The 18,756-nt window shown below is 37.4% G+C and overlaps 1 protein-coding gene across 1 annotated transcript; it reads left to right on the top strand.

Moving 5' to 3' along the window:
* The first annotated feature begins 2,016 nt into the window (after nt 1–2,016).
* Nucleotides 2,017–3,640, top strand: LOC127979409 (twist-related protein-like). The gene is made up of 2 exons (XM_052584839.1): nt 2,017–2,677; nt 3,243–3,640. Exon 1 carries the CDS (start codon nt 2,117–2,119, stop codon nt 2,645–2,647), a length of 531 nt encoding a protein of 176 aa, XP_052440799.1. The 5' UTR covers nt 2,017–2,116; the 3' UTR covers nt 2,648–2,677; nt 3,243–3,640.
* The last annotated feature ends 15,116 nt before the right edge of the window (nt 3,641–18,756 follow it).

Genomic DNA, 18,756 nt, shown 5'->3' with positions numbered 1-18,756 from the left:
CAACATTCTAAAAATCTACAGAACTGTCTTCCACTATAAAGAACCTTCTGTATAATAGAACTGTTATTAGGATTGGTTCCAAATATGTTACATTTCTAACAGAAATTGTAGATTAATTGTGGCATTTGTTTTGGATTTTGAGGTGGATTCAGTTACAATTATATATATATATAAACATTAGCGATCCTTTATTATTGATTCCAAATTATCATAAATTTCCAACAGGAATTGTCTATAAATATATAAACTGTCTTATTTATTTTGAATTTCTGAGATGATGTTTGAGTGTTTATTATGTATATATTATAATAAACAAATGTTTTTATAGCTGTAAATCAAAAAGTATAGCATATTTGACAAGAAATGCTATCAGTTTTTCTACTTCAAAATTTATGTTTGTTTGTAATGGTTTGTGAAATAACATTTTTCAGGGAAAATTGTACTCCGTATTATTTTGTATGTAGATATGTGGGTTGTCTTCAGCACTCTTGACAGACCTCAATGGACACCTATCGCAGGTAAACCAAGAGCAGGTGCATCGCCTGCACATGCCATAATGACTGTATGGACACTTTTGAATTAACTTCTGCATTTTTAAACAGACAATTCCAAGTCATTTATATGTACATTAAAATAAAATATATTTCTCTGTCCTCAGGGTGTTTCGGGTGAATCTTGAAGTCACATCATCACAGATGTGTGCTGCGCATTCACGCACGATGGCACGCTTGGATAAGCTTCGTCAGTGCGCCCCCTTGCGGAATCTTTAAACCTTGGATTCTTACTCAAAAGGGTGCGTTCCCGCGGTCTTGCGACATTGGAAGCTTCTTAGTGGTTTGAATTTGAATGTATAATGCTGCTGTGTTATATAACATTTACAGAAATGTCAGTTTGTGCAGACAAAGGAGACGCTTCGGGTGTTTGTGTTGGACTGGAGCGGCCACACAGTTTGCGCGTCGTCTGCGCTCGGCGACCCGCTGCGTATGAAAACGCTGCAGAAGGAAACCTGACTCTGCAATAACACTAACACAGACATGCATTTCAGAACACGTTCAAATAAACAATGAGGTCTACTTAGCCAACCCAGATCGCTCTTTTCTTTTTTACAGTGACTTGAAGTGGATTTCAGCCCGCTGGCGGAGACCAATGACAGTTCTTCACAACTGCCAGCGCGCAGATTGCTAGTAAATTATATTAATACATTAACGGCATGATTAATGCTTTAAACGTAAAGCATCGCTACAGACCACAGAAAACCTTCACTTTAAACTTTTTAAGAGCATTTTTGGTCCAACATTTCCAGATCGCAAATCAAAGTCTCTCTGCTCATTCCAGAAACCACACTGAAATCTGTCCAGCTTTTTAATGATTACATATTAATCACTCTAATGGGCTGGCAAAATAGCTAAAGATTAAGTGCTGAACGTTTCAGTATTTTATGATATTACTTGATGGTTTTGACTATGTTTTGACTATTTTGAGCGTGTTTTTTTTAAGAAATGCATTCAATCAAACATGTTATATTCTAGTTTACTTCTATTTTGTATTGCACATCATGAATATTAAGTTAAATATTTCATCAGTTCATCAGCTCATGCATCAAAATCAATCACCAGTCTACAATAAATTTGTCATCGTACGTTTCAGTATTGAAAGTTATTTTTAGTATTTTGGTTGGAGCACACTGATACGTTCACTGTTTTGACATGATGGATGTTTTAAATCATTTTTAATATGTTTGGCAATATATTAAAATGCAAAAATAGATTGTATTCTATTCCGTTTTTGAATTACATAAACATCAACATTGATTTCAGAACGAATGTGTCATTGGCGCGTACGCTGTGTTTCGTTTAAACGCGTTAAAGAACGGTTTCTTGTATAACGCAAACCTTTTGGATCGCGCTCCTCTCCCGCCTCCCCCCTCTTGCGTCACCCGCGCTTCTCGTCCAATCGCAGGCCACCCCAAAAAGTTTGCGCGTTCCAGACTATAAGAGACTCCAAACTTCCCTTCAAGTTTGAGAAACACCTCCGTGACGCACAAAAGGAGCAAGGGACCCCGTTCCGCCGGACAGAAGGAAACTATATCACTTACGTTCTCCAAACATCAGAGGTGATGTTTGAAGAAGAGCCGATGCAAGAGGAGCCCAGCTCCCCGGAGTCTCCAGTGGACAGCCTGGGGAACAGCGAGGAGGAGCCAGACAGGAGACAGCAGAAGCGCAGCAGCAGGAAAAGACGCCAGAGCAGGAAGAGCGTCGGGGACGCGGAGAGCCCAACGCCTGGGAAGCGGAGCAAGAAGTGCAGCAACAGCGTAAGCGGCAGCGTTAGCGGCAGCCCTCAGTCTCTGGAGGACCTGCAGACGCAGCGCGTCATGGCGAACGTGCGTGAGCGTCAGAGGACTCAGTCTCTAAACGAGGCGTTCGCGTCGCTGCGCAAAATCATCCCCACGTTACCCTCGGACAAGCTCAGCAAAATCCAGACGCTCAAGCTCGCGTCTCGGTACATTGATTTCCTGTACCAGGTGCTGCAGAGCGACGAGCTGGACTCCAAAATGTCCAGCTGCAGTTACGTGGCGCACGAGAGACTCAGTTACGCGTTTTCCGTCTGGAGAATGGAGGGCGCGTGGTCCATGTCAACATCCCACTGACGCACTGACGCGCGCTGTCGGTGCAGCACGGTACGCGATGCAAAACTTCACAAGTCTCTCCTTCACAAGTGTTCCCAGTCTGGCAGTCACAAGTCTGGACACATTCGTTTGAAAAGTTTAAGACCTAAAAGCTCGTGTTAAATGTTTCACATAGACAAAAATTATAGGGTTAATTCAGTATAATGGCAAAAAGTGACCCGAATTCACCCCTGTATATTTATTTAGAAATAGAATTTGAGTTGACAGTGATGAGAATTTCAGTGAGCTGAAATCTCAAGATGTGTCCAAACTTTTACCTGCTAATTGTATGTTCCTCAAGAGCATTTTATGACTAAACTAATCTTTGTGCATTTTGTGTTTTCAAAGCATGGTTCTATAATAAGGATACTTTTGCATTTAACATAGTTAATCATTTAGAAATTAATAATTTCTTCCTTGTTCATGCAACCAAAGTTTCGGGGCTTTTTGCAAATGTTATTTATTTGTAGGCCTATACAAAAAAGAAAAGAAAAAAAAAGAGTTCAGTTAAGTGCATGTTATTATTATAACTATATTGCATCTGGTATTTTCAACTCTTTCATCTTTGTTTCTTCAGATATTCAGAGGAGCTGAACTCACTGGAAGAGCGAGCATAAGGATTATAAAGGGAAGGTTCTGGAGCGTCATGACGTCGTTGCAGCACTTACAGTTGTGCAGGAATTACAATCAGATCTGTGCTGTTGTGACGGTGGATGTGGAAAACATGTGCTTCTTTCTGAAGACCAACAGAGCTTCTGACAGCAACTGCGTCATATTTATTACTCAACGAATGAAGGAAATATGGAAGAAACTCGGCTCATAACACTATCTTTGACTGGTCCTAATAAAAATACATTTATTTATTTATTACTGATTGTCAGAATGCAGAATAGATCTGGTGTCTATGCATTTCCTATTTTAAATACGATGTAAATATGTGTATATTTTCTGCAATAAAACATGGTTTGAAACGTACTTATTTTAGCATGTTGTTATTGCAGTTTTATGCATTATGGATTTGATAAGCATGCAGGCTACAAACGAAAATAAGCTTTTGCACATAAACGACTTCAATAATTATTCGATACGATTTTTAAAAAAAATGCTGATTTGCCGTTTTTTATTAAAAGTATTTTTAAAAGATTAGTTCTAGAAGGAAAGACTCTCACCACACATAGATGGAGGACTACTCAGCTCATTTAAATATTGCAGTTTGTTTTTCTAATTAAGATGCTGGTATGGAAAGTAAGGAAAGGAAAGCATTTGAAACTATTTACACATAAGCATTTAGAAAATTAAAATGAATCAGAACTGATTCTTATCTTTTGTTATTTGTTATTTTAAAAAAAATTGTTTGGCAGTAATGCTTAAAAAAAAGCTAAATTAAATAAATGCAAAAGTAAAAATAAAAAATGGGTCTAATGGACAAAATGGTTTACACAGAAATGATGTTTGCATGCTTTTTCTAACACGCCAGGAAAAGAATAACATAAAAAAAAAATAATATGAAGACATTTGTGTCGCTTTGCGCGGGTATTTTAACCCAAAAGGAGAGCATATGACAGGAGCTCTGCAAAAGCGTTTAGGATGTTGTGAGGAATCATTTGACGGGCTCCAAACATGCATGGAATTCCCAGATGTCTATAAAACCGAGGGGTCAGGAAGGTCACGGAAAGGTGGAGCGGGTCAAAACCAACATTTTACAATCAAGACTCTTCTACTGAATCTATAAATTAAAGGAATAATTAAGAATAGGCTAATTAAAATGCATTTTAAAATGAAAAACGATGAAACGGGAGGTTTTGGTATATGCTAATAATACATGCAATAGTTTGTGCAGTGTAGGAGTCTAGTTTTACGAGCTCCAGAAGCCGTCACGGATCTCTCCAAACGTTTGCATCGGTTTTCAAACAGCGCCTGGATCCAGGAGTTTGGGGACTTGAGGGAGAGAGAGAGAGAGCAAAAGCGAGAGCTCAGGCACCTGAATCAAACTTATTTCTACCAGATGTTGTTCATATTTTTCTTAACGTCACGTGAATAGAGCAGATGCTGAGTTGCACAGACCCGCCTTCACTGCACACAGTCCGACACAAATATATAAAGAGGTTCGACTCGATGGGATGATGATGGGATGATAAACCTGGCTTTGTGTGTTTTCAAATGCAAAATGGACGAGTAAAATGCAAGGATTCGGGATTTCTGTTGGAGCATTTCAGGGATTTCATCAGGAAATACTTGTGGTAATTATTTCTGTAAAACTTTGCATCATTTGGACTCGGTTTGAACTCGGTGTGTCTCAAGTTGTCGGGCTGAACATGGATATACTGCGATTTTGTGTTTTGCCAACTTTTCACTCAAATAAATAATTATAATTATTTCGAATACAATGTTCCTGTTTTTTATGCATGCACAGAAAACAAATAAAAATACCTTCTCTGCAAAATCAAGCATGCATTATGACTGCAGTTTATTTAGGCCTTCTGCATGATCGTCAATGTAGTGTTAAAGCAGGGGTGTATCCAGTTAAACGATCTGACGAATGTCGAGGTAAAAGCATCAGTTCTGACCTGCAGGGCCGTAAAGATTCACCGAGCTGAATCAATTCGCCATCTTCAAACGAGCATGATCGTGCTGTGTTAAACTCGAGTCTGAAGCGGGGAAGCAGCTCGCGCTTCTGTGGAACTGACTGCATGAGATTCCTGATCCGGGTGAGATACACAGCGCGCGCCTGCACAGCTGCTGCTTTATGTGTGTGACCCGATGGCTCTGACATTGATTTAACATCTAAAAGCCTTTCAAGAGATTAATGCATCAGCATGGCTTCAAACTGTAGGTAGAAAACTATGCAAAAAAAAAAAGAAAAAAAAAGAAGAAAAAACTAAACAAAACATAATGTCTACAATTTTCATGGGTCAAATTCTATTTTTAAATGTACTTTCTTAAAAACACGCTGAATTTAACAGTGACAGTTATATAATAAAAATGCATATCAAACAAAATTGCACTGAAATTATGTCAAAAAGTCAGAAGAAAACTGTAAAAATGCATTAATTTCTGTTTATTTTGTCACGTTTAGAAATGGAAAAATTACACTTTAACAGCTGTCATCTAATAAATATCTTAAATTTAAACCAAAGGCAAATTTTATGGAATTAATCTGAAAAAAAAAACCCCGTTCATCAGAAATTCAGATATCTGCATGCTTTTGTTATGCATAACAATTGAGAAAAATCGTAAGATTAGTTAAATTCTATAAAAAAATAAAAAAATAAATAAACAGGTGTTTTTGTAGGAAAGAGGAAACCATTCCTGAGTTCATGCTGAAGTGAAATTAAAATGTCTTATTTTAATCTTGAAGTGAGCACAGATATTATTATTCTTTTAATTCAACCATTAAATTATTAGTTTGTAGTTTTCCTAATCTTATAATCAACATTTTAGCATAATAATAATGATATTCTATGCCTCTAGTGTCCACACAATAAAGTCAGACTCGACAGAACAAGAGGGTTTAAACACAATATTGACTTTTGAGGACTCTTTGATGGTGCAGTGAGGTCAAAGGTCAGCTGTAGTGGTGTATTCTTGGACTGTTTGGTAACAGGGTTGTTGATCTGAGACTGTCCACGACATGCTGCTTTAACTCTGGCTCGATGGAAACTTCTAGCACACAATGATGCCTCACACTGCTCAGCTCAACAGAGCGTGTCCATCCTGGAGGACTAGATTAATATTCGATTTGATTTGAGCGAAGGCCTTTTCATCTCTGATTTACTGGGTTCTGCGCTGTGAGCGGAAACACATGGATTCTGCTCTTACGCAGATCCTACACAGAGGAGATTCTGATCATATTTAAATGATTATGAGCAGCCAGATCTTGTGTTCAGAGATTCATCACGCTACATTTCTTTCATATTCAGTACAGACGGAGAACTGCAGATCATTCAGCCACAGCAATACCAGATTGTGCTTGCTGTCTGCAGTATATTATGCACAGCATGGTCACTTTCTTTGCATGCGTTGCATTAATAAAAGCCCTGTCTGATATATACAAAGTTCTGCAATTAAAATGAGGCTTAGTTTTCTAGTAAAATGCAAAACATTAACATTACCACCACATTTCAGAGACATCTTTTTTCTCTTTGACCATTGATTGTTTTGATGCAAACAAGCCTCCTAAATAAGAAACCCAGTGTTGAAATCTTAAAAATGAACAGACATGACCAACCAAGACATTTTATTGGTGTTAAAAGTCATCCCACACAATAACAGGAATGCAAGACATTTTCAAAACTTGAGCAATATGAAAGATTTGGCCGCATGCTGTTTTGTGGTATGCATATTTGAGTTTACTTTGGTATAATGTATTTCAGATAAACCCGCACCTAAACAACATTTAAAAACCCAATGAGAAGTAGATATGCATTTCTTTACATGCATACAACATAGTGGCTGTTAATAAGCTGCAAACTGAACCCAACTTTATGTTGCAAGTTAAAATAAATAAATAAGGATTATGGTTAGTAACCCAAAAGGTTGTAGGGTCAAACCCCAAAAGCAGCAATTGTGCCTTTAGTCAAAAAATTATAATAACATCTGTGAATAAAGAATCAAGACTCTCTGTTATAAAGTCTTATATAAATAAGAATCCCTTTGTGGAAACCTTAAAAAAGCACAAACATGGCGTGCACGATTTCGTCCCACACAATAACAGCAATGCAAGATATTTTTCATAACTTGAGCAAGTTTTGGCAGGATGTTGTTTTGTGGGTCGGCATATTTAATTCAGTTTATCCAACGCTGGTTTCTTAATGTGGTATAAAACCGCCCCAAAATGGCACGTTATAACAAAACGAAAAAAGTTGGTTTCTTTACATGTCAGTCAACTCGTGGCAGTTCTTGGACAGAATAAGCTGCCGATTGAAACCAACTTTATGTTGCAAGTGAAGAAATGAGCATTTCTGGTTAGTAAATCAAAAGGTAGTAGGTTCAAACCCAATGCAGTGATTGTGCCAGTAGTAAAAAAAAAAAAAGTTGTGTAAATCACTTTGGGTGTGTCTGTAAATAAAGAATAACTTGATGTAAAGCCTCACAAAAGTGCATTACGCCAGTGTCTGGTCACGACCGGTTTGTCCTGGTCCTCAGGTCCTGTAGTTGTGTTTCTGGCGATGTTATAGTGAGGTTATTGTGTATATGTACCACCCAGGCAGCTGTAATGCCCTCTGTGTCACGTGCCAGAGCGACATGACCCACATCTACCTGTGGTTTCTGAGAAAATAAACAGCCAATCAGAACGCAGTACACAAAGACATCACACGCTCTCATGCAGGATAAAAGAGCTGTTGTCTGATATTTATTTGTGTTTGCTGGTTGCCCCCTAAATAACTCTCGGCCTGTCTGAAGAGGGTAAACACAATGCAAAGTAAAGAGAAAGCTCTGATTTAAATCATCCTGTTGCTGTCCAATAGATTTCAGTGATGGAGAGGGGTTTCTTCTACCGTGCGTGCTTTTGTAAATTAAATTAAACACATTTAAGATGCTCTTGTTTGATTTATTTGCATACTAAGAAAATCCAGCAGTGAAAATACACACATCACAGATAAATTCTTGTAACTTTCTTCTTGAAATATCATTAAAAAATGTATTAGTGTTCTGTTGTGGAAATTATATTTGGACATTTTAAACATCCTTGGAATAAAAGGATCAGCTCCATTTCCCTTTTAAGGTTCATTCGATTTCTTATGTACACTAAATAGACAATGCATTATTTGGCAAAATAACAGCTTGAGAATATGGACGTGATGCACACTAACAATTCTGATTAGAAGAGTTTTCTTCACACTTCACGTTTCATATTTCATATGCAGTATATATAAAATTAAATATTTTTTAACAACAAAACTACTAGCTAAGTATCTTATCTTAAAGACTTTTGAAATGTAGTAGAAATAAACGATGAAGATGATGAAGAAAAGTACACTCTACCTTGCTACAGTACATTGATGCTATGTAGGTTGATTGGATAAAAGCGTTTTCTAAATGCATGACTATAAATGTTTAATGTGACCTACATACTACATTCAACAAAAAACAACCACTGGGAAAAAAAGTGCAGTAACATCCCTGCATCATGACTGAAATGAAGGATGTTTTAGGAACAAGAGAACATAAAGGAGTCGCTCGCTGACCTGTTTCAGTAAGATGTATGAAGCCAACTCCCCTCAGACTTCCTCTGTTTCTCTTCTGGATCAGATCCCTGCTTGGAACAGAAAGTTATGAGCGTGCATTTGCCCTGCTTTATTCCCCTGAATAGCTGGAATACACACCAGGTCAAATCTATCCACTGGAAACTTTGCAAAGTGAAATATTTTAATTAGACTGGACCCTGAAGCTAGCCCTCGGCATTTCCGTTGAAGCGTTTTCACGCCCCTCGCCAGGAAAATCTGATGCTCTGGATCAGACGCACAGCGCTGGACGTTTTGTTCTTGGTTGACAAACACTGCACATTGTTCTCCAGGTCCAAGGTTTGGTTTTGGTTCACAGATTCAGCATGAATTAGCATAATTGTGGTGTGATCTGGATGTTTAACACGTCAAGCCAGCGGTGAAGACAGACTTGAAGCGTTGGACAAGCTGGTGATTGATCCAAAACGGAGAAAAGTGAGAGACGGTTGCAGTGGTGGCCTAGCGGTTAAAGTATTGTGCATGTTTCAGCACATCAGTCAAGTTCACAGTCACACTTTCCCATCTTTTTCTACTCTCTTATAAATAAAATGTTACAAAAATAAAACGTCCAATGATGGTTTGCTGGTTTAAGTGAGATTAAAATGCAATTTAGTTGAGTAAAACTTAATAATAAAGGCTTTAATCCCAGCATACAACAAGAAAGATGGATCATAACATGAGAAATACAACTTTCCTTGATGTTTTAGGCGGAGAGGGCTTGTTTTGTTCGGGCATTTGTTTTCTAATGAGGCACAGTTATGTAGACATTGATGAAAACTCTGTCAGAAGGTGAACTGGTCGTCAAACTCAGCTATAGTGATGTGATGTGCATTGAGATAGAAAGTGCATTTCTTCTGAATCAGCTCATTGTTGGAAATGCTGCATGAGATGTACTTTACTCATGTGTATTAAATTCTGACAAGCTAAAGCAGCGAGTCCTGCGCTGCACGGCGTCAGGGGAGGTTAACGTCTCAGAGAGGCTTTTTCTTTTTTTAAAGATCTGCTTAATGCATCTTTGTCAAGCTCTCCCGGAGGGGATCTGTGGGGGGTAAATGCAGACCAGCATCCCCCTGGGGGGTAATTAGCCTTCAGTGACACCCCCAAACATTGTGCTGCCCCCCTCCAGGGCAGAGCTTCAAGGCTTCATTAAGCCTCGTTGACTGGTGTCACCTTGACACAAATGCTAAACAGATACACACGTGTGTAAAGTTCATAATGAGCGCATGATTCGTGCTTCTTTTCAGTGTGTCAGCCAGTTTGCTCAGGGTGACACATGCATTGTGTCAAGGCTCAAAACAAAGCATACAGGCATGCATGCATGCATACACACCTGGGCTGTGGATTTGAAATATATATTTGTAATGTGTGTATATATCCAAAATCACTGCCTAGATGTGTGCATGCATGCACACATACATACATACATGCACAAAGGTCTTAGATTTTGAATTTAAGATCAACATGAAATTCTCTTTGCATTAAACAGTAAACAAAAATCGGTTAGCAATATGCATGCATGCACATTATTTATATATATATATATATATATAATATTAAATTAAGATATTATAAAAATAAAAAAATAAAATATATTATGAAATATCTCATTGCACTTCACAATGTAATGTCAATATGTTGCCAAGTGGCACTACAAACCATTTTCAGTAATATGTTTATTGAGTAAACTGTGAGGTCTTTAAACAAGCTGTCTGATGCACACTTATGAGGATCCATGTCAGTAGTGATGCTGCCTGTGTAGACAGTTAAAAGCACAGCAGCTCATGCTGAGTCACTGCTGTGGCATGTTAAGTGTGTATTGCGTTACTGCTCGACTCACTGTGAGAGTGATTCAAACAGTTTCACATCCTGTCTGTTCCTCGGAACACTTTAGAGGAAACAAGAAAATTGCTCTGTGTTCGAAAAATCGTACAGAAAAATCTTTCCGAATGAGTGAGCTTGTTTTTTTATCCTTTACGAGAAAATGTCGTGTACACATTTTGAAATGTCAAAACCATCAATGAAGTTTGGAGATGTGGATGCTTGCGTGCAGTCCACCCACAAGAAAGGATTCAACTCCACATTCTGCATTCAGGAGGGAAGGAAGTGGAATTATTCGATGTTTGTTTTGGTTTAATGCAGGTTCTCTCACTAGTGCCTGTTCCCATGCTTGGTTTCAAAAACATTCCTGAGACGTGAGTGATCTACTTTTATTATCCCTCATTTATGGGTCAATTAAAACCTGATCTCTTCGATCCAGATTCATGAAGCTTTATTTGCAAACTCTCTGATTCGGTTTGGTTGCTCTTCTCAAATGAAGGTTCAGTATCACTAAGCATTTTCCCAACAGCCGGTGTCTAATTCGTAAACAATTCATTGTTCACAAAACTGTTTGGGCTGTGTTTCCCAAAAACCTCATGATCGTGACCAAAATTTGAAGTTGTACAGATTGAACATTTGCAATGTTATAATTTAAAATGTAACATAACACCCAAACGTACAGGACAGATTAGAAACAATAAGATTTTTTTTAATGTTTAACTATTATCAAATGTGAGCTGTTGCTCTAGAAATGTCAATTTATCTGTTTTGACTTGTTCTTTTTTTATTATTATTGTAAATTTACATGAAATGTCCATTAAATAGTTTTTCCACCATATATAGTAAGGAAAAGTTAACCAGTTAATAGGTTTTTCTCATTTTGACCATCTTTAAGCATTAATATTATGATAATTTACAGTAAATCCATTGGCACCAATGTTTTCTAGAATCTTCTTATAGGGTTAAGCTTTGGGGAAATGCTTTATTTTAATTGTATGGAGACAAAAAAAGAAAAAAAGGGGGAAAAAAACACTTAGACATCTTTAAAAAATATTATCCATTGTGTTTAGTAGAAGAAAGTTAATCTGGTTTCAATGAAAATAAGGGAGAATAAAAAAGTTCAGTTTTGGATGAACAATGCATTTAAAATTGTAATTGTCCAGAAATAGTGTTTGTTTCTATAATGAGCTTAATTTATGTATGCATATTCTAAATAGTGTTAATGGGTATGTTTACATACATTTCAATCTCAATCTCAAAGATTCAGCTTATGAACGCAAACTTTGCAATCCAGTTCACATTTTCAAATAACATGACATGAATTGCTGATTTTATGTGATTTAAAACCAGATCTCCTAGTTGAGGGTGCTGGATTTTGGAGGTCAGGAGCAGGTACCTCCTGCTGCTCTGCATGCACCATTTACTCCAGAGGGAACCAGAAAAGTAAAGACAGAGAACCTGAAACAGATGGTCCATCGCCCCATGCCGTCTCAACCAACAACAAGCGCCGCTCCAGCACTTCATCACCCCCCTGCAGGGGTAAAAGAGCCCCTCGCACCCTCAGCTCCTCCGCGGGGGCCCGACAGGACTACACCGAAGTGTGAAGCTCAAGTTAAAGGTTGTGGACAGATAAGAGGTTTTAAAAGCCCAAACTGGGTTTTTATGTCTCAGCGGGGCATTGTAAATCCTTCCTCATTAGGTCTCCGTTCCTCCTTCTTCCCAGGGATCTGTTTGCATGTAAAATTAGTTTTTAGTGGTGTTTGCTCAGTCAAGCATCACTCTTACTATTGCTCATACTTAGGGTTAAGATTTCAAGCTTTAATCTGGAGAATTAAACTATGTTTGTGTAACTCATCCAATGCCATTTGCGCTGCAGTGATTAAATAACCACCTAGCAACCACTCAAATGATCATAGCAACATGCAAACAACACAATGGCAAGCTCTTGGCTTCATGGCAGTGAGTTTCAAGTCTTGTTGACCTTGTCTTCATTAAAACCTGTAATTACGTTCTGTTTTGACATATTTAACTGAATGAAAAAAATAATTGTTTCCGCCTTCTTTTCTCTGCTGTCCTCCCAACACTGCCTTATGAAATTTTTTTTGTGAATGTTAAAATGCAGATGAAGGCAAACCAAAGCTTTCAGTTGCATTAAAGGCATAGTTCACCCCCAAAATGACGATTTAATAATGATTATCGAAACAGATCTTTCTCTTTCAAACTTCTCTTGAACACAAAATTAGGTTTTTTGAAAAATGTTGGAAAGTTAAATTTATTGCATTATTTTAGAGGCATGCACTACCATGATTTTGACGTGCGATGTACTTAAAATTAAAATAATACTTAAGTAGGTTGTATTGTAAAGTTGGTATTTGCTGTTAAATCAGTTTTTTTTACTATAAAGTTCAATCTGTAAACCCATATGTTATATGCTATATTTTTTATGGTACATTTCTGTCACATACTGACATACAGTGAATTAAATTGATTTTTATTTTTTAATAGTGTGGCTGAGTTCCTGTGGCTCAGTGGTAGAGCATTGCATTAGCAGTGCAAGAAGTCACACATACTTGTTAAAAAAAAAAAAAGCATATCCAGAATGCACAGTAAGTCGCTTTGGACAAATGTAAATGTAGCGTGACTCTTAAGAACTATTACTTTTAAGTGAATCGTTTCAAAAATACTAACTAACATAAAAACAGCTGCAGATAACTGAATAATTAAAGGTGCAGTGTGTTATTTCTGCAGCATTACTCCCACACGGTGAAAAATGGAAATGCAAAAATGATTGTTTTCAAATAGGTTTCCTTAATATCTGTCATTGGTTGTTCAAACAAACAGTCCGTCCTCCAAACTCACACCATTGGTTAAGCCACTGTTGCTATGCTGGGCTCAAACCAACTAAGCAAAAAAAACAAAAAAACACCACAGTGTATCATCCAATGAATGTATAACTTTTATCTCTGCATATATACGCTGAGATAGGGAGGTATTTTAACTTAGAAAAACACGACACACATCACCTTTCATTAATCATGATATTCAGTGAGGTTCCCATCCCGGCTTGTGAGTTTCAGACATTTTTCTGCACCTCCTTTTGGCAACCTTTCAACCTTCCCACCACATTAAAAAAAGAAAATGGATCGAATGCGTAATGACTGTTTTCCTGTGCCGTAAACTCCACGACAGCAAACGGGCGATAATTAGACTCTCCATGGCAATGGGCCCAGCAGGCTGAAGTCGAACTTCAAACAGACGTACATGAACGTGAGAGGGAGAAAGACAAGAAGAAATGAATAAATGGGTTTGAATGAAAACAAAGTGAAAGAGAGAGAGAAGCCGAACAGGTTTGGACTAGGTCTGGATTTCATTAGAGCCAATTACCTTATCTGTTTCATCTGTGGAGTGACCCGCGGGCACGCAGCTCCGGACACACGCTAATACACACACACACACACACACACACACGCCAAACACATTCACACACACCGCATGAGAACATACCTACAGAGAAAGAGAAAAAGCAGCCAAGCTCCACTGCTCTGAACTTCAGCGCAGCTCAAAAGTGCCATGTTAGATTATTTGTCATATTGAAACAGGATGAACTAATGTTTTTCTCTCTCAGAGATGTTTATTTACCTAATGTTCTTCAGTGAAGGTGTTGATCTTTCCACTGTATGGCATCTGAAGTGTCATTCAAGGCTGAACTAGCACGACCAACTTCACTTGAAGACAAATACGAGTGTGTTTTGCTGCTCAACAAAAACCCTCAAAGGCCATGTTTAATCATAAAATATTAAATCTTGCATTTCCTTCAGAAAATGCCACTTGTACTTACCCATGCAAAACCAGTCAGCACTTAAAATAAACATAATTTTAACGGTAAAAGACTATAAAAATGCCACTATTAATTGGTAAACAGTAAGTTTTCTCACTCAAGTATAGTGAAAAAACTAATACATTTAATGTGACATTTAATGTAATTTTACAGCATAATATTGTTACATTTACAGTTTTTTTCAAAGTAAGTCAAAAGTCATTTTAAATATTATGCTAAACATCACATAAACAGCGAAGCTCAGTTAAATATATTTTTGCATTAAGTATTAAGATTTTAAGTGATTAAAAGCGTACACAAGTTTAAAAAGAGAAATTGTAAAAACAGTTGTAATGAGATGACAATGCAGTGATGTAACATTGTCTCTGTTAGGACGTACACAACAAATTAAGTACTTGAGGTGTTGAAAATAAAGAAAAATAAACTTATTGAATATTTGTTGACAACTTGACATGTTTTAACAGTCAAACAGGCATTTCTTTCTAAAGGTTTTCCTTTAGGACATTGCATGCAGATGTGCTTAAGGTGCTTAAGAGGAGTTTCGAAATCTTAAATATTTTATGCATTGCGTTGACGTATCATATCTTTACTCATCTGATCGATGCATATCACCCTAGTTGCTGTTTGCTTAACTAAATTCATACTTTTCCTCGCCAAATATCTGTCCATCGCAGTGATTCAGCTGAATGGCGGTTAATGAACGAACCAGTGAAGGAGACAGAACAAAATAAACAACGACAAAAGAGTCATCTCGCTAACCTCCACAGATGCTGATTCTGCCTAATGAATCGTGACACAATCAAACCCAACCGCGCTGTTTAATTGGCTCCCCATTCAGGCAGCAAAGAGGAAACAGCTAAGATAAACACGGCATGACAGGTCGCGCTATACACGCGATGTAGCTAAACCTTAGCATTCTTTCCTTTTTTAAATTCAAAGAGCAGAAGACTGTGCAGTACAGCGATTACTGCTCAAAGAAACGAACACTGCCCAAACCCAAACCTCTGAGGAGATTCACTGCCATGTTTGATTAATGGCTTTGAATATGAGAGGAAAACAAACCTTATGCTATGCTAACAAAGGCCTAATGCAATCGAGAAGGATGGATACGAGTAATAAAAACAACGTACACCAGTCTAAGATGGCATGCTGGAAAACCAGTTCCTTAGACTGGTGTTTTTGTAGACCAGATCATCCTGTTTCCTTCGACAAAAAAACTAAATAAAAAAACAGCTATTTGGATTCCACTGGCTTTTGGATTATTACAGAGAATAAGCTCTGTGACACACAAAAGTTTGTGATTCTTACATGTTTGTAAAAGTAAAAGCAAGGGTTAGTTTTCAGATGCATGACTTTAGCTTCACTACTACTAATCTTTATTTCAAATCTACACGTTTGAGTTAAACTGAATTAAGTAGAGTAAATAGAAAGTTTGAGTCTGAATAGTTTGAGCTGAATTATAAATCCAGTGATTTGTTAGCAACCAACTTTGTCAAGACAAGTGAGAGATTCTAAACTGTATTACCGGTGAATTTTATGTCACAGAATACATATTGAAAATATATTGAGCTTGTGTTCACCAAAGACCATATTTCAGACATTTAACCAAAAATCCATTAAAAAAAACATTGATTTCGATTCGATGGGACTGGAAGTTCAAATATGCAACTTGTTTAAGTTTTAAGACTTTAAGGACTTTTAAGAATTTATGTTTTCTTGTCATTTTTATTGTTGTTTGTTTATATGTCTGTATACTGGGATACTAATTTTATTTCCATTTTAGTCTTCTTTGTACATCAAGCTGAACTAAATTAAGAAGTTGAGGAGACTGAATGGGAAATGCTGACTTGATAACTAGCAGAAATAAAATGTTTTATATGTACAATATATATAAATATACACATACACATACAATACATACTGTACATTTTCTCTCTCTCTCTCTCTCTCTCTCTATATATATATATATATAAATATACACACACACACACACACACTGAACAAAGTTATAAACACAACACTTTTGTTTTTGTCCCCATTTTTCATGAGATGAACTCAAAGATCTAAGACTTCTTCTATGTACACAAAAGGCCTATTTCTCTCAAATATTGTACACAAATCTGTCTAAATCTGTGTTCGTGAGCACTTCTCTTTTACAGAGGTAGTCAATCCACCTCACAGGTGTGGCATATCAAGATGATGATTAGACAGCATGATTATTGCCTTAGGCTGGCCACAATAAAAGGCTGCTCTAAAATGTGCAGTTTATTGTGTATTGGGGCGTCCAGAAACCAGTCAGTATCTGGTGTGACCACCATTTGTCTTACGCAGTGCAACACATCTCCTTCACATAGAGTTGATCCGGTTGTTGATTGTGGCCTGTGAGATGTTGGTCCACTCTTCTTCAATGGCTGTGCGAAGTTGCTGGATATCAGCAGGAACTGGAACACACTGTCATATACACCAATCCAGAGCATCCCAAACATGCTCAATGGGTGACATGTCCAGTGAGTATTCTGGCCATGCAAGAACTGGGATGTTTTCCAGCTTCCAGGAATTGTGTACAGATCCTTGCAACATGGGTCAGTGCATTATCATGCTGCAACATGAGGTGATGGTCGTGGATGAACAGCTCAACAATGGGCCTCAGGATCTCGTCACGCCATCAAATGTCATCAATAAAATGAAACTGTGTTCGTTGTCCATAACATATGCCTGAAGAATAATCATGCTGTCTAATCATCATCTTGATATGTCTCACCTGTGAGGTGAACGGATTATCTCGGCAAAGGAGAAGTGCTCACGGACACAGATTTAGACAGATTTCTGAACAATATTTGAGATGAATAGGCCTATTGTGTACATAGAAAAAGTCTTAGATCTTTGAGTTCAGCTCATGAAAAATGGGGGCAAAAACAAAAGTGTTGCGTTTATAACTTTGTTCAGTGTAGTTTTAGTTAAAGTGTCTTCGACTTTGTAGCATAATGTATCTTTTTTATGTGTTACTTCCTGAAGATCTTATAACAGAGAGAGAGAGAGAGAGAGAGAGAGAGAGAGAGAGAGAGAGAGAGTTTTTTTGTACCACCATCACACAAGCGCTCTTGAGTCCTGATGACTTCCATGTGTGGTGAGTCCAGCTCTCTGTCCGATGTCATATCCTGTTCCAGGCTAGATGTGCAGCAAGGGTCTGCCGTGTCACTGCATGAGAGGGGGAGTCTGGGTAATGATGGCAGGAGACCCTGCAGGTGTTCGGCTCCCCTTCCAGACATACATACCAGTGTCAGAGTTGAGCTTCTTAAATACAAGCCCATGTTTGACTCCTGGAGCTGATTTCCTGGGGCATTTCCAACTATATCAAAACACACTGTATGTCATGCAATTTTGTCAAATATCTAGATGTAATCAATGCATTCAAATAGCTAACTGAAAATATTTAATTTAATGCACGTAAAGCTGCATATAAAACTAAATCAGTATCAGCTCATGTTTTATAGAATGAGAAATTAACAAATTTTCACCGCCATATTTTGAATTTCGGGCATATTTCTGTCACCTTCTGTGCCATTTATTTCTGACACTGATAATATTACATACAGTATAATAAATAATTATTTAGTGCATTAAAATGATGAATTGGATATTAATTAATTAAAAATAAACATTTTATAGTTACTATGGTTAGTAACTGATTACATGTAATTTGCATTACACAATCACATTTCAATAAAGCAATTATATTACATTTTAAATTATTGTTACTATTTTATGGATTACACATATTATTCACACAATGGCAGTAAATTCATAATTTATTGATTCACTCCAATTCTTTATTTTCTTCCCTCCAAACTCCTGCTGTAATGTAATGTTTAATGCATAGCACAATGCTGATAACAAGGATTGGAATATATATTTTATATTAGTTATAAAATATATTAGTTAGTTAGGTATATTAGTTATTTACCCAGCACTGCACATAGAGCATATCCTCAGTGCTAACAGATGTAACTAAAACTGAAAGCCAAATAAAGTGACACTATCTTGCAAGTAAAAAGGTTTAGTAATTTGTGGGAGTTTGTGTAGGTGGACATGCCTGTGTATGTGTGTGTGTGTGTGTGTGCTGAAGTCGAGGGTCAGTACTGGTTCACTCCAAAACCACAGTATTGTCCACCTGAGCAAACAGAAAAGAGGTGTGTGTGCATGTCACAGAG

Source organism: Carassius gibelio, chromosome B19 (genome assembly GCF_023724105.1).
Source record: "Carassius gibelio isolate Cgi1373 ecotype wild population from Czech Republic chromosome B19, carGib1.2-hapl.c, whole genome shotgun sequence".
NCBI lineage: Eukaryota > Metazoa > Chordata > Actinopteri > Cypriniformes > Cyprinidae > Carassius > Carassius gibelio.
The sequence above is the reverse complement of the archived record's forward strand: the minus strand, read 5'-3'. Positions and strand labels throughout refer to the sequence as shown.